Source organism: Homarus americanus, unplaced genomic scaffold, assembly GCF_018991925.1.
Source record: "Homarus americanus isolate GMGI-L3 unplaced genomic scaffold, GMGI_Hamer_2.0 scaffold57980, whole genome shotgun sequence".
Classification (NCBI taxonomy): domain Eukaryota; kingdom Metazoa; phylum Arthropoda; class Malacostraca; order Decapoda; family Nephropidae; genus Homarus; species Homarus americanus.
The window spans coordinates 19,461,303-19,482,826 of record NW_024716703.1 but is presented as its reverse complement, the minus strand read 5'-3'; the positions used below and the strand labels follow the sequence as shown (position 1 = coordinate 19,482,826).

Sequence of the window (21,524 nt, the reverse complement as noted above, 5' to 3'; positions counted from 1 at the left end):
AAACATGAACCACCTGGATGTAATCAAACTTTATCATGAATTAATATTTCGTTTTATTGTCAGTTAACCCACGTCTACGTCGATCAGGATGGGGGTCATTTTCAACACCATCTGTGAACCTGAAACTGAGTAAGTCACTTTACTCTTATTTTATAATAGTCATATTAGTGTACAAACTATCACTTCTCAAAAGGAATATATTTATGCAATCGAAATTTTGGGGCTTTAGTGATGAGTAAATGTATGTCTAGCCATCAGGAGGCAGCCAGATGCATATTATGTCTGAAGCTGTTCTCACCTTTTCAAACACAGCTGTCATGACTCACGGTGTCATATGTGTTGGGTATTCAGTGTTAATATACAGTAACTCCTGAACACTGTAGCTATATCAGCAGTGTTACCTCTAGAACTGCCATATTATGGGGCGATATATACCAGTACTATAACTGCTAATAATAATAATAATAATAATAATAATAATAATAATAATAATATAAAAATATTCGCAGATCTCAGAGCTTGAACGACAATATATACGTAATATCTGGAAATTTAAAATAGTCATATATGAAAAAGATATATATTACACACAGGTCATATATTAATCTTAATATTCTCTATTTGAATAAAAATAAATAACATTTTGAAAATTTATTTATAAAGATCTACATACGGACATTATTTTCTATACACCTTCAGTTATATCTACAACACGACGGATGTTACTATGTTATCTGTCTGTTACATAAATGACACTCAACCAAGATCTATGGCACTAATGTATCATGACTACTTTTGGGTTAAGTATCCTTCTGACTCAACGTTTTTTGGATTACCTGAAGATTAGACACCCCAGCTTATTTCACCTGAACGTTAACCACCCTAACGCTTACCTAATCCAAACCTAACTCAACCTAACGTAATTTAACCTTACTTAATCTATCCTAACCAAATTTAACATAACCTAACAGTTAGGTCCTAACTTAACCCCCCCCCCTAGGTAGCGTGAGGTAGGTGGTGAAACTATAAACTGAGGTGACTAATCTTAGGGGGATTAACATTTTCAGTAATAGTGTTCACTCTCCTCAAAATAATATCGGCCCCCTTTTCTCGTTGATACAATGTGTCACAATAGACGAATATTTCTGATCGTTAAGTGTGATTCCTGCATTGTGTTGATAGGCCTGCCCGAGGACTATACAGTACACTAACCCTCGGACCTTCCTTCCTTGTATCTGTGAGGTTGCCAGTCATTATTTCTGGCATTTGTTGTAATATGGTGACTCACCGTGCTCCATCAATAGTAGAATAATATAATGATATTAATGTAGCGAAAATATATCGACGACAGTCAAATAGTGGGTGTTTTCTACTGGAAATCCATGACCAACACCAGTACCCGAGACTCGTTGGATTACACAGCTTGCACCGACAGACATCATCTCGTAGTGTGTATCAGATAATGTTTCGTTGCCAGCACGAATCATGAGACGATACGTTATATTCATAATTGTTACCTCATAAATTGAGGTAGCTTAGATATCGAAATGCAGTAAATCATAGTGTCATTGTAATTGGATATGGCATCATAATACACTTGTAATTATTATATTTGCAAATAAATATAATATCGGATCATAGTGTTTAATATTTCGTTCGAAGCGATTCCATTGTAACCCCGATTCATGAAAATATAGTAACGTTATATTCCTGTTTGGCAGCACATCCCGTGGGGCTGAAATAGTGTCTAAGGTGTTATTGGTTTTGCATATGGTATCACAATTCATCCTATTTCATTACATTATGAAGAGAATAGGTTGTAAACTGCAGATATCATGGTGATTATCAGGTGCAAGAAGAAAGAACGAGAGGTGCAACTCACAATCAGAAATACCAGCCGAACCGAGACTGCTGTGCACGTGTTATTGTGTTTATTTCCAAATACATCAGGCCCAGGGGAGCCGATACTTTTTTGGGAGAGTGTACATTATCAAGTTCTGGTAGTTCACTGCACTTGGATGCGGTCCAGATGGCGCTGTGGGTAGCTTCTTAGAGTGGTGCCATGGTGGACCTCGGATAATGGTCAGGCAAGGCGCTCTCCAATATGCTTCTGTAGGTTTTTGTATCTGGTGGGGTAGGGTGGGGTGTGGGGGTGCGTGACGATTGATCATCAGGTATTAAGGTGACATTCATGGGTGTAAAGTTGGCGCCCCACACACACACACAGTTCCAAAACCAGTATCATTCCTTGTACACCTGATAATGATTCCTTAATTAAGACGAGAGTGGTAGCGGAGGTTCACTGAGCCATAGCAATTTATTTCAGGGTCCTATAGCTCTATGGCCTCAGGGTCCTTGTAGGTGAGGCCGGACCTGATGTTCCTGTAGAACCTCATCACCCCCCATAGTGCCAGGATCTGTGGGGAGACAACACCAATAGTGAGGGAGATGGTGGGGAGACAACACCAATAGTGAGGGAGATGGTGGGGGAGACAACACCAATAGTGAGGGAGATGGTGGGGAGACAACACCTATAGTGAGGGAGATGGTGGGGGAGACAACACCTATAGTGAGGGAGATGATGGGGGAGACAACACCAATAGTGAGGGAGATGTTGGGGAGACCACCAATAGTGAGGGAGATGGTGGGGAGACAACACCTATAGTGAGGGAGATGGTGGGAGACAACACCAAATATTGAGGAGATGTAGTGGGGGAGACAACACCTATAGTGAGAGGGAGATGGTGGGAGACAACACCTATAGTGAGGAGATGGTGGGGACAACACCACAGCTGAGGGAGATGGTGGGGAGACAACACCTATAGTGAGGGAGATGGTGAGACAACACCAATATTGAGGGAGATGGTGGGGAGACAACACCTATAGTGAGGGAGATGGTGGGGAGACACACCAATAGTGAGGGAGCGGTGGGGGAGACAACACCCATAGTGAGGGAGATGGTGGGGGAGACAACACCTATAGTGAGGGAGATGGTGGGAGACAACACCTATAGTGTGAGGAGATGGTGGGGAGACAACACCCATAGTGAGGGAGATGGTGGGGAGACAACACCCATAGTGAGGGAGATGGTGGGAGACAACAACCTATAGTGAGGGAGATGGTGGGGAGACAACACCTATAGTGAGGGAGATGGTGGGAGACCAACGACAAGTGAGGAGATGGTGGGGAGACAACACCCATAGTGAGGGAGATGGTGGGGAGACAACACCTATAGTGAGGGAGATGGTGGGAGACCACCCATAGTGAGGGAGATGGTGGGGAGACAACACCATAGTGAGGGGAGATGGTGGGGAGACAACACCTAGTGAGGGAGATGGTGGGGGAGACAACACCTATAGTGAGGAGATGGTGGGAGACAACACCTATAGTGAGGGGAGATGGTGGGGGAGACCAACAATAGTGAAGGAGATGGTGGGGAGACAACACCTATAGTGAGGGAGATGATGGGAGATACAACACCTATAGTGAGGGAGATGGTGGGGGAGACAACACCTATAGTGAGGGAGATATTGGGGAGACAACACCTATAGTGAGGGAGATGGTGGGGAGACAACACCAATAGTGAGGGAGATGATGGGAGATACAACACCTATAGTGAGGGAGATGGTGGGGGAGACAACACCAATAGTGAGGGAGATGACGGGGAGACAATATATATAATGAGGGAGATCATGGGGAGACAACACCAACAGTGAGGGAGATGATGGTGAAGATAACATCAACAGTAAGAGAGACAAAACCTCTAGTGAGGGAGATTATTATTATTATTATTATTATTATTATCATCATCATCATTATTATTATATCTCACAAAGTCCATATAAAATATATATTAAAAAACATGTCTTTATAGGTTTGCTTTGTCAGGGTACAGGAAACAAAATGACGATTTTATTAAAACCATTTTTCTAATTTTCTAATTTATATACTTAGAAATATTAAATCACAAATCAGTCAGCAGAGAATCTTGTTTAAGAAATTAGTCCGAATTATTAAAATAATAGGCACTCTATGCATATGAGATCTGCATTTAATGGGCCCAAAATTAAATAAAATCTAAAATTAATAAAGGAGAGCATAAATAAGTTCTTTATTTTAGGTTTTATGTATAATATATCCATTAATACAGAGTTGCACGATATAAATAACTTACATTTAGAAATAGTCTTGTAACGAAGAACGTCATCTCTGCTTTACACATTGTGTCGAACTTCTGAAATGTACAGAAGAGTCATGAGGCCATTACTAGTGACGACTGTGGAGGTTACACTAACCTGTGGGTTACGGGTCTTACGCTGTGGTAGACGAGAACACAACAGAGATATATAATCTGAATTAATAACTTATTTGTTCACGATACTTAAATTTTGAGATATTAAAACTTCAGCTTTAAGAGAAAATCAATATTTGTGAACAGAATAATGGTCACACCCACCGGGTGGCGCCTCACCTTATTAATGTGGTCTCTGAGGACGTTGGAATACATGCAGCAGACAGCCTCCAGGGCCATGAAGGTGATGTTGGCCACCACCCACGGTGTTACCATCCCACACCGCTCCTGTCACCACACACATACACTTGTGAGTTAGTTAGTTAATTACCTGTATTCCTACCTGACCACTTTCATCAATGCTCACCTGTCATCTCTACCTGAGAGTACAAAAGTTGAAGAAAAAAGAGAAATTTTCACTGAAACGAGGAGGGGAAAAAACGGTGATGTTGATTTTATAATTTATCATTGCGCTTCAGCAACTAAGGTCTTTAATCACTTAGTTTTGATTAGTAAATGAATTAGTCATCAATATTTGTAAATTAAAAGATATCTTTCTCGTTAAAAAAACACAAAAAAATCCCAAACAAACGGAATCCATTACGGAAGAGGAATTGTGATTGGTGGGAGATAATGTGAACACTGGCGTTATTTATGGAGGTGGTTATGGCGGGATGACGGGACAATTTATTGTTTCTGATATAAGAGAATAATTATCATATAACGTATGTGTTGATGTATTACTGTGCTTTAACAACCCCAAGGTCTTTACTGGATATTACTTTATTATAGGAATATTCTAGGTTAGTAAATACACTAGTCATCAACAATTAAGAATTATGAAAGATACTTAAACGGAAACAAAGGTGAATTTGAAAGACTTATGCAAATATTAGAGAACTTTTGAGGGAGACAAAATTAGTATTGTTCATATTATTTCTGTGCTTCGACAACAATGGTTATCACTACAACAACAGCTCTTACAATTTAAATATAATAATTCTTCCTGTAAAGTTATTTAATTCTGTCAACAATACGTATCTTAACACAGCGTCCTCGTGTGTGTGTGTGTGTGTGTGTGTGTGTAACTCATAAAAGGGATGTTTTATAACGGGTTACACAATACATACACTACAATATAACCTGGCGTTGTGTCCGTGTGGCTCTCTTCATTTGTTCATCTGTATTGATTTATTCAGGTATTAAGGAGATTTTTTAATTACGCGGTTTTTCAGTCATGAAAGGCACGCGCGCTGAGGAAGGTCAATGGAACCTTGGAAAGGGTAGCCAGTTACACTATTGATTCACACAATTACTTCCTTTTTTGATGATCATTCATTGCAATATATATATATATATATATATATATATATATATATATATATATATATATATATATATATATATATATATATATATATATATATATATTATTTTTTAGGTAGATATCCATTTTTATTTGGTTATTTTCGTAATCTTTAAGCCACTTATTTGTTAACTATTAGGCTAGAATAAGTAAATATTATCAAAAAGAATATTGAAAAACTCAGGATTAACTTTCTAATATCTAATTAAGTCGAGATGATAATAAAAATACGAACGTGTTAGTCAACCTCTGAGAGCAGTTGTCCGGGGGTCAGCTGACCCCGGGTCGAGGCTGACCACAAAAACTTATATTTACTATAGGTGATTAAATATATGGTATAGGTGTATACTGCAGTAACTATATGATATAAAAGACAGAAATATATGTGTATTTAGTCTTAGGGTTGATTTAGTTATTTATTGCACTTATTACAATATTTGTTTTCCTCATGTGTATAATTCGTCTTTATTGTTGTTTTAAGTAACTTTAGATTTATTCGTTTTCTCCCAAACTTATGTTAACATTTACATCACCCATGATGATCATCCTCTATTAAAAACGAAAAACAAATCAGAGTGAGGTAATATTCGTTAAAGTTAGGTTAATTTATCTTTGGGTTTCTATTTAACTATTCATGGTCGCCTATCGCCAGTCAGAAGTTTAATAAACGTACATAGAAGTTATCGATATTAAGCAATCATCCCTATTTAGTGTAATAACCACTATTCGAACCATCATTCGTTGAACAACTCGAAGCTTGTGTCTAGACTCAAGTCAGACTACTGTACCAATTGACCAGTTGTAGTCACGGTGACGCCTTCAATATAATCCACCAGGTAAGAATATTCATCGGCCACAGCTGCATGGGGAGATACTTGTGTCTTCAGACTGTACAGTGTACACGGCTCGAGGATTTCAAAAACTCTATCAATAAAAAAAAAAAAAAAAAAAAAATATATATATATATATATATATATATATATATATATATATATATATATATATATATATATATATATATATATATATATATATATATATATATATATATATATATATATATATATATATATATATATATATATATATGTTTTTTTTTAATACACTGTCTAACGAAAATAACTACTGTATGTACTACCGTACAATTTATACTCTTACAATTATAACTACAAGTACCACTCACTACTACTACTAGTCAATACTAGTTTTTTTTTCTAAACGTGGTCTCCAGCCTCCCCCAATAGCCACACCTTCGCCACCATTTAATTACCTTAATATTAAATATCCTAATACATAAGAACCTATCCTATCTGTGTTAAATTAGTTGAGCCGCAGATCTATGCGGCATTCAGTGACTGTAGCCTCATAGTCGATATCTGCAGCTGTTGTCGTTGTAGGGGCAGAAGCTCTCGTTCCCCTGAGGCAGAGCAAAGCCGACCGAAGGAGAGAGAAAGACAGTCGACATCTCATCCAGGCTGTAACATAATTTCTGGGCTGCTGCTTCTGTTCGGAGATCACCTCCGCGAGTCTGGCGTAGAAACATCTTGCACTTGGTCCCATCCCACTAGAGGAGTGAAGCTGCCTTGATCAACGTTTTGAATTCTCTCCCCATATGCCCTTCTCTTGTCGTTCTCATTCCGCCTATGTGCAGCATCGAGAGCTAGTACTGCAGTCAACACCACTATTACTTAAACTACAACTATATCATGTCAGCCATTACTATTCCCATTACTACTGTCGCCACTACTACTACTACTGTTGTCACTGCTAGTACTACTACAATCATTACAACGACAATCAAGACTATTACTACTACTACTACTACTGTTGTCACTGCTAGTACTACTACAACCACTACAACGACAATTAAGACTATTACTACTACTACTACTACTACTGTTGTCACTGCTAGTACTACTACAACCACTACAACGACAATTAAGACTACTGTACTACTGACCTTATATATCCCGATGACCAAGAAGCTACTAAGGACGATGAGAGTCACATGTGTACACACTGTTGACGTGTAGGAGATTTGCACACCTGTATCACATGTGTCGTTAGTGAAGGGAATATTTACAGGTGTTTAGTATACATCTGCACGACATCTGTTAGTATATACAGTATTTTGGTTCTCACGAAGATTAGATACCCCTTTGATGATTAAACCCCCTATTAAGCGTTAAATGGGGTTAGGTTAGATTAGATTAGGTTAGGTTAGGTTATGTTATGTTGGGGTAGGTTAGGTTAGATTTGGTTATGTTAGGTTACATTATGGAAGGTTAGATTAGGTTAGATAGGTTACATTTGGTTATGTTAAGGTACGTAATGTTAGTTTTGGCTAGGTTACGTTAGATTATATTTGGTTACGTAAGTGTTAGGTTAGGTTAGATTAGGTTAGATTAGTTTTGGTTACATAAGTATTAAGGTGTTTAATCATCAGGTGAAATAAACATGTATGACAGTATTCCTAATTTTCAGGAGATCACATATTTGTCACATGTCAATACACGACTTACCATAGTAGACATCCTGGAGGTAGTGAGGATGCCGTCCGTTCATCACCAGCCTCCAGCCGTACATCAGGGTCACCAGCACCGATGAACACTGTAATATTATATACCTTGTGAGGAGGGGGAGTGGTGAGCAGGAGGAGGGCTAGGAAGAGGAAAGTTAGGAGGAGGAAGCGGTGAAGAGGATGAGAAGGTGGATGAAGAAGAAGAGGAGGGGTAGTGGTGAGCAGGAGGAGGAAGCGGTGAAGAGGATGAGAAGGTGGATGAAGAAGAAGAGGAGGGGGAGTGGTGAGCAGGAGGAGGGCTAAGAACAAGAAAGTTAGGAAGAGGAAGCGGTGAAGATGAGAAGGTGGATGAAGAAGAGGAGGGGAGGGGAGCAGGAGGAGGGCTAGGAAGAGGAAAGTTAGGAGGAGGAAGCGGTGAAGAGGATGAGAAGGTGGATGAAGAAGAAGAGGAGGGGGGGGGAGCAACAGCATCAGTAAGAGCAGAAAGAGAAAAAGAGGGGTAGGAGGAGGGTGCAAGAACTGTACCGAGTCACTGGTGGTACAGCAATGGAGGTATTACATGATAGGTAAGGTAGAAAGATAAGAACATTAAGAATGGAGGGAACTGCAGGGGACCTATCGATCAGTACTAGGTAGCCCCGTTTACACCCAACCCCTATCGCTTATATATCCATCCAAGCTATATTTGAAGCTACCCAGCGTGTTGGAGTTAATGATGTTCTGTAACTTGTTCCACTCGTCCACTACTCTTATTTCCAAACCAGTGTTTACCTATCTCGCTCCTAATTTAAAACCATTGCTACGAGTTCACTCCTGGGTGGATAGTTTAAGTGCCTTTGTTATATCACCTTTGCTTATCCCTGACTTCCATTTATACACCTCTATCATATCGCCCCTCACTCTACGTCTCTCTAGGGAGTGCAAATTAAGATGCTTTAACCTGTCTCTGTTCTCAAGGTTCCTAATGCCCGGGATTAGTCTTGTCATCCTCCTCTGTGTATCAGTATTAAAATGTTTTTTTTGTGTGTGTGTGTGAAACGGCGAATCGATTTTATTTCATATATGGCGACCTGTAATTAGTAGATGGTAACAACAGGTAGTATTTGGCTAATTTCTGGCACAACAGGTTAAGGTAACAGGTGGTGATGAGCTAATTACTGATACAACAGGTGAAGCCAACAGGTGATATTGAACTAATTACTGAGAACACCTGAAGCTAACATGTATTAATGGACACAACAGTGGCTAAGAACCTATATTAAGATCCACCTGTTATACCTAATGCTACCAGTTGATTATATCTGTTGTGAGGTCATTCATTCAGTCAGTTAGTCGATCCAGTTAAACAGTCACTCAGTCAGTCAGTTAGTCAGTCAGTCAGTCAGTCGATCCAGTCAGTCACTCAGTCAGTCAGTCGGCCAATCAGTCAGTCAGTCAATCAGTTAGTCAGTCAGTCAGTCAGTCAGTCAGTCAGTCAGTCAGTCAGTCACTCACTCACTCAGCCTTACCTAACGTAACCTAAACAAACACTAACAAACTAAAACTAACCTAACCTAACCTCTAACCCCAGGTAGCATTAGGGTGGTTAATCTTCAGGTAAGTATAGCTGGGGAGAGGCAAATTTTCACGGTTTCCAACAAAACAAAGCAAATTCTCCAAAAAATCTTTTCCACACACCATTCACCAGTGTTGCAAGAGGACCGGAAGTTCCATCCAGAATTATTGCGTTAGCTTCTCTTCGTTAGCTTTGGTCGAGTTTGTTTGTGCTTGCGAAGGAGGGAGTGGGGGAGGGAGGGAGTGGGGGAGAGGGAGAGAGTGGGGGAGGGAGGGAGTGGGCGAGAGGGAGGGAGGCAGGGGCATGGAGTGTTTGTCTTTCGTCTTCCTCGTTCAGCATACACAGGAGAGGGAAGCTATCGACCCACCAGCACAAAAGCAAGAGTGGGTTGTGTCAGCCCCCCAAAAAGTATCGCTACGGTAGTGTTCGATGAATTTCAAAATGAACACTGCGACTCTTGTTGTCTCGGTAATGTTGTCAGAATCCTTCGTCTGTTGTGTCATATTGTCTCACACAAAATCGTAAAGATAACCTTTAGGGAACGAGTGCTACATTGTGTACCTGTGTTATCTTATTTGTCTACAGTATATGCTTGCTGAACTGTACATTATATAGGCCGAAACAATGATTATATTGTCTATCTGTCTCTCTGTCTGTCTGTCTGTCTGTCTATCTATCTATCTATCTATCTATCTATCTATCTATCTATCTATCTATCTATCTATCTATCTAGTTCACGTCTCTGGTATTTGTTGTAGTAGAAAGCTGTCTATAATCAGGCCTGGCGTGGCATGTCTTGTAAATTTAAAATGCATTAAGTTGCATGGTGTTTGTGAATCTGCCCAGTGGCTGTCCGCTCGTCTCATCAAGCACGGCTCTCGGGTGTAGGGAAGTATGTCCGCCCTTTATTAATCAAGTAGCATAATAATAAGTGAAATTATACACATGGTAATGTTTCCATTTGTAATAATATACTTACTGTAAATTATAATACTCAGTGTGTAGGTCTTGTTCAATAACTAAAACGATAATAGGATTTTGGAATTCTTTTACATGACGATTCAGTTCAAGTTTATCAGGCATTCCTACTCGATGTTGGATAATTTATAAGACATATTCCCTGACACGGTGCTGGTGATGTAATAGACTTACAGGGGGGACTGACGTGCTCTGGGGAGAGAGGGAGTAAATTTGACGTGTAGAGAGAGAGAGAGAGAGAGAGAGCATGTATAAACTATTAGATAAGTACATAATATCAGTGTACACATATAGATAAAGACGATGGGTTAAAATAAGTTCATTCTAATGTGACATCACTTAACATGTTTTCAAAAGTTGACAAAAATATCGTTCACCACAATTATTACTTGAGGGAGAAGAAATTAAACTTTTTAGGATTATAAATTACATATACGTTATATCCTTGAACCACAACAACAACACCTGCACCACACAGTATAACACACCGTTGCTGTTTACACTGTGTCACCCCCCCAGCAAGTCTGTATAGGAACAAAAGACCTCAAATCCAGAATAATTGTTGTTGTGACACCAAACCCGGGTGACTTGATCCTCAGCTCGGGCGACGCTGACTCACGCAACAATAGCGACCTAAGTTTATATTAACTAGACTACACCACCACCACCACCACTGCCATCACCACTACCACCACCCCTGCCAGCACCACTGCCAGCACCACTACCACCACCACCACCCCTGCCATCACTACCACCACCCCTGCCATCCCACCCTACCACCACCCCTGCCATCACCACTACCACCACCCCTGCCAGCACCACTGCCAGCACCACTGCCATCACCACTACCACCACCACCCGTGCCATCACTACCACCACCCCTACCATCACCACCACCCACCCCTACCATCACCACCACCACCCCTGCCATCACCACCACCACCACCACCCCTGCCAGCACCACTGCCATCACCACTACCACCACCACCCGTGCCATCACTACCACCACCCCTGCCAGCACCACTGCCAGCACCACTGCCAACACCACTGCCATCACCACTACCACCACCACCCGTGCCATCACACCACCACCCTACCATCACCACCACCACCTGCCATCACCACTACACCACCACCACTGCCAGCACCACTGCCATCACCACTACCACCACCACCCGTGCCATCACTACCACCACCCCTACCATCACCACCACCACCCCTGCCATCACCACTACCACACCACCACCACCCTGCCAGCACCACTGCCATCACCACTACCACCTCCCCCATCACCACCACTCCTGCCATCACCACCACCACCCCCTGCCATCACTACCATCACCCCTGCCATCACCACTACCACCACCCCTGCCATCACCACCACCACTGCCATCACCACCACCCGCCCGGCCATCACTACCACCACCACCAACTGCACCACTCTTGGATCACCATCACTACCACCAACCATACCAACCCTGCCACCACCACCGCCTCAGTACCCGCATCATTATGTGTATAGCTAGTAAATACATTCTTGAACGTACGTATAAATTCTTTGTAAATTCTTTGTTTACTGAACGTAATATGTGTATAGTCTTAGGGCAAAGGTCATTCAGGGAAGTACTGTTGGAAAAAAAATACATCTTTCTGTCAACCACAAGTATCGTACTACAAGCGTTCACTGTAGTAACCTGACTTGTAGACTATTGTAGAGAAACGCCTGAATGACATCTATCCAGTTCCTGTATGAGTACCACCACGGTGTATGGGTGTATGACCATTGACCAGGGTGTTTACTCACCATGGTGTAGATGGCGGCTGATAGGGCGGCATGGCGAGCGTCCAGTCTAAACCATCCCCACCCACCGACCCTCATGACCGGCGACACTCTGCAAGTAAAACAACAAACACAGTCTTAAACACAGTCTTCAGGTAAACAAACAGTCAAATACAGTACAAGTAAACAAACAGTCAAACATATATCAGCAGTGTCAGCAAACAGTCATGCAATTACACGTCAGCATACAGAATCATACGAACATATATTAACAGCGTCAGCAAACAGTCGTGTAAATATAAGTCAGCAAACAATCATGCAAACAATAGGGCAACAGCGACCGACAGCGAACACAACCGCTGACAGTCAATAACTTCGCTCACAGGGACCAAGCCATACAAGGAGAGCCAAGAGAGACAACCTTTCATATAAACAAAGTAACAATCAAGAAACAAAAACAAATAAACAATGATGGAGTAAACGAACACAATCAAAGGAAACAAAAATAAGCCAACATAAACAACAACAAACAATTAATGGCAATAAAAATAACAAAAGACGAAAATAATGGCACTCAAACACAGACAAGAAAAACAAACAATATCAGTTATAAAGCAAACACAAAACAATGATACTTACAAAAAAAAAAACTAAATGACAGTCAGCAAACAAACACTAGCAGAATCAACATACAAATACATCAAACAATATCTAAGTAAACACAAACAAAAAAACAACGATAAAAATTAACGCATACACAAATAAAAGCAAATACACACAATTGTAATTATATATTTAAATGAATCTTAAGTGTCAGGGGGTATAATGTATTCCTGCAATATCAAGCCGAGGAAATGCACTCGGTTGTTTAGTTAAGTGACTAAAAGTGTCAACATAACGCACTTAGATATACAAGGGGAAAGTAAATTAAGTGATTACATAAAATAATACAATGAATTGTTTAACTAATCAATTCTATTTCTTCTCTTGAACAGCTGTGACCTCCTCCCTGACACCTATACCTCCACTCCCCCGGACACCTGGCATTAAGTCACAAGCGTCCGTCAGTGTAACAAGTGGACATAATTATCTACTTGACTTCCCCCAAACAGCAAGGTAAGCAGCACTTCTTATTACCTGTTTTTATTGATGTTATAATGTATTACCAAACTTCAACTACTACTATGGTCTTTTAGCGCGTTACGAGGTTAGTAATTACACTAGTACATTACCAATAGAAACAAAATATGAGAAAGAACCAATTAAACTCGGCAATAAATCTAATGAGCACGTATATTAAGACTAATGCCTGAGAGGTGAAGATATGTATTACTAAGTTTCAGCAGGTCAGACCACAGTTGGCTTCATTTCGAATTATTATTTAGTTAATGAAATAATGGTTCTCATAATCATTTTCATCATGTGTGTGTGAAGTGCTATATATTTTCTTCGTTATTTATTTACATAGTTTTTATTGACGCGGACTTTGACGGGAAAGAGTTCAAAGACCTCGGTTATTGAGTTTCAGTAATGCACTATATCATCAAATATAGCTGTAAATCTATGAGTTTTAAATGTTGACGACTAGAGTATATATAAGTTTTGATTACGAGCTTTAAGACCTTAATTAAAGCGCAGGTAACCACTTTTTTTAAAGAAACTTTCAAATTCTCTCGTACACACAAGTCCAGGTGAAAATTCTGCAACTATTTCTCTCCTTCCCTCGCGGGCCTGTGTGTGTGTGTGTGGTGAATCAGGGGAAAGATACTTCAGAATAAATGGTGGCGAATAGTAGGGAAGAGGGGCATGTGCAAGAAGTGGTGAAAGAGGTTGGGAAATAGTGAAATAGCAAGTAGAAATACTCCATGCATGCACACTGCCTTAAAGCTTCAGTCTGCGTATACAATATATATTTTCATTACCGCGCAAACTATATCAAATTACTTTATAGATAATATAGTTACTAATTCACGATTAAAGTTTAAAAAATCAAGCGATATGAATAATGGTTTGTCTTACATAAAGATTGGAACACCCAATCAAAAGAAAAAAATCGTTGTTGCTCACACAAACCCGAGTCATCAAAACACAAATGATCGCCGTACCGGTGTAACACTATACCCCCCCCCCCTCTCCTCTGCAAGGCTCCCTGAATACATTTAGTTGCAAATCTCTTACAGAAATGTTGCTCTGAAGCAGCTGGCGCAGAATATCATAAAAAGGAGAGAACGTGGGATATATTTCCACATTTGACTACCAAAACACACGCTCTCCCCCTCCCCTTCCTCCACCAGGTGATCTCGTATGTAAAACTAATTCTCCAACCCTCTCTAAATTCTTTTATTATACAGATTACCTTTCACGAGGCACAACATCACTTCCCCTCACCACCTGACGTTTTAAAACCAGAGTGTCTTCTCTCTTGTATTAGACCAGAAATAAATCTCCCCCTGTGTGGTGTGAAGCACAGTGACAGGGGAAAAGTTTGAGATTAAAAAAGAATAAGCAAAAAATGCATCTCGTTGGTTGTGGTACATCACTAACTATTGCTGCATCTCTCACCCAGTCTCCTAGCACCTGACTGTCAAGAACCTCTCCGTCTGTCATTCTCTTTCAGCTTTCCGTCTCACCTCATGTTACACTCACTGGTCTTCCTCCTTCTCCTTCCACTTACGCCACCGCTCTTTCAGGAAATTATTTACATTACCTTATGAGTGGCTGCTTTCTGTTACTAGCTCTCAGAAAGCAAAACAAAACTCGAAGCATCCGAACTATATTAAAACTATTATACCAAAAATATTCTAAAATAATTCGCACTACAAAAGTTCTAAGAGATAAAAGGTTCTTGTTCAACTTTTGTTTTATCATTGTACTCACCTTCTGAGGCCCATAGTTGGTCAGCAGCGTCTCACCATCACCTGCAGCGGGTCAGACGTCGCCACAAAGATACTGTTGCCTTCCGTAGTAGAAAAACTTCTTAGTGATGCCCACAGATGTCTTCTTTACTCTCACACCTTCACAACTGCTGGAGCTTTTTTTATTGGGGGGGTCCCCAGTCTAGTGATACACCTCCGTCACTAATAGAAATATGACGATCTCTCTGTGGTACTTTGTGAATCCTTCCGCTACTTGATATGTTAAGTTCGTGTCCCTGGTACTGGCTGGATCATGCTGGTGTGTTAGTCTAGCTGAGGGTGACGCCCTTGTCCCCCATAGGTTTCTACATGTAGTTTTGTAGCTCTCTGGTCCGTAATTTACTGGACGCTGGCTGAGGATTTCTTTCCACTGTTGTGAAAAAAAAGAAGAAAACTTGCAGGAATTATATGAAGTATTCTTTTTATTTACATTTCAGGGATGCAAGCGTTAAATGACTAGTTTCATATTAACAACTGAAGGGACGAATAAATATCAATAACAGAGCAATGCCAAAACAATAGTCATACATTTACTTTAAACTTGGGGACGTCAGCTATATTTCGAGGTTCAGTATTGTCTCATTGTTCTGGCTTATTGTGTTCGAAAAATTATTAGTATTTTTTTGACAAAGCAACAAATTTGCCAGATTAAATATATTTGTTATTTTTACAGCAGAAAGAGATAACGAATATATAGAGGCAGAGATAGAAGGAAAGGTGAAGAAAGAAACATAAACAAAAGAAATTTGGTAGAACTGTCTATCATCTTCTCGTACACTTGACCCCCCCCCCCCCATACAAAAGGGAGGGCAAGGTGCGATCCAAGTCATGGTGAAGTTTATAGGTCTTCTCAAGGTTCATAAACACTGATAACTCTTCTCACTTAAAACGAATTATACGCCTGCTAAAACATAAGCAAACACAGCTTCTGCTTATAAGATCACTTGTAACTGATTATGTTATCTTTTAATATTATTTACCATTGAAATAACACATGAAACTTGTATTCGGCAATAATCTCTGATATAATAGATTTAATGAAGTTTATCATATCTCGGAAGGCATATACTGTTTACTCAACCTGGAAACACACGCTATGTCCGGGTCAATATACCGTTACAGGAACTACGAAGGTCTTGTAAGTTACGGCCTCCAGATGGCGGGTATTTTGTTTTGAGCATCGCTACAAAGAGGACTTACAGCCTTGAGAGTCGATTTACAGAGTTAATTGGGAGATGCAATATTGTAAATACTTTTGAGCATCCGGGCTCTGACCTCCATTCCTTGCTGGCTGAACCTCACTGTCATTATTGGTATGACACTTGATATCTCAACTATGAACTCTCTCTTGAGCAATTCAATCACAGCTATTCATTGTTACACAACAATCAACGGCTCTACCAGCGAATTCAGCCATATTTTGTGAGATTTCATTTTTTCAAGTTTAAATTTTTTTCTTAGCTTATTTTCTGTGTCAGTTCATCATTTTTCATTTATACTTGAAAAGCCTTTGTCACAGGTTTTCACTCGTTACATTAGTCTAGTTTTGTTGAATCCATGTTCGTAACATTTTAATGATTTAGAGCTTAAGACCAATTTGCTTTGTGCTTTGCTATTTTTTGTTTACTTGAATTATTTATTTTTATCAGATTTTTAACTTTTAGACTTTGACTGTTGTTCTTTTATCATGATTTTAGTTACGTTCACAATATTTGATATATTTTTAGTTTTCTTCAGGAGGATTTATCGTGGTTTTCGGGTAACTATTGTAATATTTATAATATTTATTCTTGCATATTAAGCAAGCTTAGCTTGTCTGTCTTATTACTCGTAGGAGAAAATTTCGCATAAATTTTCACTGTCAATAGGGAATATGTACAGTATATAGTATTTTACAATATATATGTTTTCTTGTTTCCTTGTGGTTATCAACATATACCTGGATCACACGCACCTACAATGATTTACTTGCATATATATATATATATATATATATATAATGCCAAATAGGTAAATAAGGATAATTGCCGATTAGCGATAACTCCTATGTATTTATCCTTTTTGGAAACTTCTGACTGGCCATAAACGTTCGTGTAGGTCATAAAAATTCATTTAAATAAAAGGGTTCATACAAAACCTAACCTAACCTAATCTAACCTTACCTAACTTTCGTTAGTTATCATTTTGGAATATTATGATGGTAATCCACGACTCACATGAAAAAGATCAAATTTTATCATGTACAAATTAATTTACATCAAGTTATAGCAATAAAAACAAAAAGTTTTCCCAGTTCGGTAAAAACTTCACTTGCTTTTTAAGGCTAGATCGGCCAGACCCCCGTTTTGTGAGTCGACCCTCGTCTGGAAGCCGGGACTCACCAATAGCTGCTATCTCGATGTTTTACCTAGCCAGGACTTTTGCCACAAGGGCGGTTCTTCTTTCAGGACGCTCATTTGTGCCAGTATCCAGAAGGGTCCTGACATTCTATGCAGCGACCATAAGAGGTTGTAGTGTTTGTTTTTGTTTTGATCTGTGATTATAATTGTGTTTCGACCGCATAAGGATAACCTTACTGGGTGCGGTTGTCCAGTCAAGTTGGTTCTTTAGGCAGGCTATGTTTAAGGCACCTTTTCTAGTCCCCTCCCCATGTGGGGTGAGGAGAGTGGCTCCTCGAAATGGCTGCTCAGTCGCACAGACAGGACTGGATTGCACTGCTGCCTAGATCCCAGTGCATAAACGACCATCTTGTCTGTGCCGCCCATGTGCAGAGTTGTGACAAGAGACTCCCGGCAGTCATCTGTGCCTGTCCCCGTCTCCAGGTAGGCGCCAGGACGTGTCCATATGCCAATGGGCCTATGCGCCGTCTCTCTGGGGCCCACTGCTACTCTGAGATCTCCTGCTGGTCTAGCCTGGGCCCACGAGGAACCCAGTTACCATGTGTTGCCACGAGGAGGCACAGTAGGAGTCTTGATGGTGAAGAGGCTGTGTACCGGCAGGGGAAGACTTATGCAAGTTGCTTCCCTGTTCGCCACGAGGGCTAGCCAGCTTGCACTTTAACACTAACATAATGCTGCCACACTAGACGCATTACACCACCCTGTGTGCGCGCACACACTCACATATACACCCATACTGAGTCACACATACACACAGACATATAGTGGATGAGCCGAGGTAGGGAGAGAAGCTGAGAACCTTTTCTCCCTCTCGCTCCACTGTTCCTTTTTTACCATAAACGCCAGGATGCTGAAATTTCAAGATTACAACACACACACACACACACACACACACACACACACACACACACACACACACACACACACACACACACACACCGGGACCTCCAGTCTTGTGCGACAATCACGATAACGCTGCCTTGTAAATTATTTTATCCTTGTGTTCTGGATCGTATACCAAGAGCATATTAATTTAATCAGCTATCGCCAAAGCTCTTTTATAGATATGATAGTGATGTATACACGATCCATCAGCGACGAGAAAACATTAGGGCTGAGTTACGCCGTACACTCGTCCTAGGTGTGCTATCATTACAGATTCTATACATCAATATTAATCACCTTACTGGACTGTAGATTTACAAATAACGTGCTCATTAAGGGTCATTGGTGGAAAGGTGAATCCCGTCATTACTAGGCAGGCTGGGGTCGTGAGTCAGTCCTAGCACGTTATGTTACTGTCAACTTGACGACACTGTAACAATCACAGGTGAGGCTGCTCTTATTGTTATAGCCTTACCTGGCCACAAAAAAAAATATATGTAGGTATTTTGTTCGACTTGCTTATTAAAGATGACGAAGGAATGTGGAAATTTCTAACAAATCTGAATTATTTACAATTTGAAAATTATCAGTATATTTTTATTATTTCTGGTATAATTTCTGCCCAATAAATAATTTAGTTCCTACTTGTTCTCCGAAATATGAAACAAATGCCACAAAAACACATATTAATTAAGGGTGGAATAGAAGTTTACCTGATTTACAAACAATAATGAAGACTAATATCAAAAGCACTGGTCCAAAAGGGTTTCTAATCAAGGTGCAGGGGGTTAGGACACGGGACACACTCGTAAGGACATCAACCAAGGTACACACACACACACACACACACACACCAAAACTGATGCATTAAGATTCTAACACAAACAGAAATAAATACTGCTATAGTGACAAACAAACTATATACAAACAGTCGCCCCGTGTGACCCTTATATGACTGTTGCCGGCTGATGTTTACACAACACCCGGAGACTGTTGGGTGGCGGCACAGTGCAGTACAGGGTGTCCCAGAATGGTGTGGGAAGTGTCTGGTTACATAACGTTTAATTTTAATGGAAATTACTTTTGGGTTTATTTGTCTTCTACAGGGTGTTCTTGATTTGATCTTTGTTCCTTTACTCTACATGTATTTAAATGTATTTGTTACTATCATAAATAAGTTAACACAGAGAAGTCTGGATATCGTTTCTGAGTTGTCTTGTGTAATCATTTAAGAGCGACTACAGTACTGATTCGCTACATTACAGCTTCGTAAATTCATCTCATATTTTAAATTACATAATCTCTCCATTCTGTATTGATATTTGAGTTATAAAGACTAATACAATTATGTGAAAACAATTATAATGTTCAGCTTTTCATAATATTAAAAATAAAACTGAAAATTATCCACATAAATTTCTTTAAAGCGAAACGATTAAGAGGATTTTGGTGCAATTCAACTCTGTTCACAATCACGGCTTATAGACCAAAGTTAAGATTAAACGCAACTTTGTGGTGTTAACTGTGTGGGTCAGTCATGTGTCGTATATTGGCAGGTCTGGTAAAATTGCAGACGGAAACAAACTGAACCATTTATAATGTCTGTTCAACGCGAGTGACGACATCCTCTGTACTGAGGCGAGGGTCTGTTTGTATGAATGAAAGATATATATGGAGAGAGTAAATACTTATTAATACAATACAAATATAAAGAACGAAATACTTTTTGGTTTCAGAAACAGTGTAGATGTTAAACAATTCATTTATAATGTCCGTCTTCTTTTATTATAAAAAAAATACAAATTTAGAAAGCCGAGAGGAAAATATTACAAAAAAAGTAAAAATCTCCGGAAATCTAATTTTTGAGCAGTTAAAACAAACGTTCATTTACATTTGTCGTTGTGTAAAAAAGCAAAAGTATGAAAAGCGTAAATAACCCTCGCGAGTTGATTATCGTTTCATGAAAAATAAATTTCACAATATGAAAATCAATGAATAAATCAAACCAGAATTGAATATGGGGGAATAATATCCATTTCCAGCCAAGGAAAAATATCCTATTTTTATCACATAACATTGTAAATCATCATCTGAGGACATAGATCAGATGTCATTTGATTATCTAAAATACAGTCCATCTTCTGCTGCATGTATAATTCAACAGACGTTTACATATGTACAATAGCCAAATATTCATGTTGGCGTGTATACTACAGTGGTGTGGCAAGTCTGGCGCAGGACAGTAATTCAGTATGGTGGTAATTGTACTATGGTATTGTACATACAGTACCTTTATGCAACCTTCACCATTTATAATGTATTACTGTGCTTGATGTTATAATGCATTACTGTGCTTGATGTTATAATGTATTACTGTGCTTGATGTTATAATGTACTATTGTGTTTGATGTTATGTTATAATTTATTACTGTGCTTGATAATATAATGTATTACTGTGCTTGATGTTATAATGTATTACTGAACTTGTTGCTGATGTTATAATGTATTACTGTGCTTGATGTTATAATGTATTACTGAACTTGTTGCTGATGTTATAATGTATTACTGTGCTTGATGTTATAATGTATTACTGAACTTGTTGCTGATGTTATAATGTATTACTGAACTTGTTGCTGATGTTATAATGTATTACTGTCCTTGATGTTGATGTTATAATGTAATACTGTGCTTGATGTTATGTTAAAATGCAATACTGTGCTTGTTGTTATAGTGTATTATTATGCTGGATGTGATGTTATAATGTATTACTGTGCCTGATGTTATAATGTATTACTGTGCTTGATGTTGTGAAATAATGTATTACTGTGCTTGAT

The 21,524-nt window shown here is 39.5% G+C and overlaps 1 protein-coding gene across 1 annotated transcript in view; it reads right to left on the bottom strand.

Annotated features, from left to right (window-relative positions):
* Window positions 1–638: 638 nt before the first annotated feature.
* LOC121858321 overlaps window positions 639–21,524 on the bottom strand; it is a 25,679-nt gene continuing 4,793 nt past the window's right edge. Inside the window, exons 2-8 of the mRNA XM_042354680.1 lie at window positions 15,369–15,776; window positions 12,516–12,603; window positions 8,180–8,267; window positions 7,618–7,703; window positions 4,472–4,579; window positions 4,175–4,234; window positions 639–2,417 (exon numbers count right to left, since the gene is read on the bottom strand). Of these exons, the coding sequence (XP_042210614.1) occupies window positions 2,331–2,417; window positions 4,175–4,234; window positions 4,472–4,579; window positions 7,618–7,703; window positions 8,180–8,267; window positions 12,516–12,603; window positions 15,369–15,382 (531 nt within the window). The 5' untranslated portion in view covers window positions 15,383–15,776 and the 3' untranslated portion in view covers window positions 639–2,330. The remainder of the gene's footprint in view (window positions 2,418–4,174; window positions 4,235–4,471; window positions 4,580–7,617; window positions 7,704–8,179; window positions 8,268–12,515; window positions 12,604–15,368; window positions 15,777–21,524) is intronic.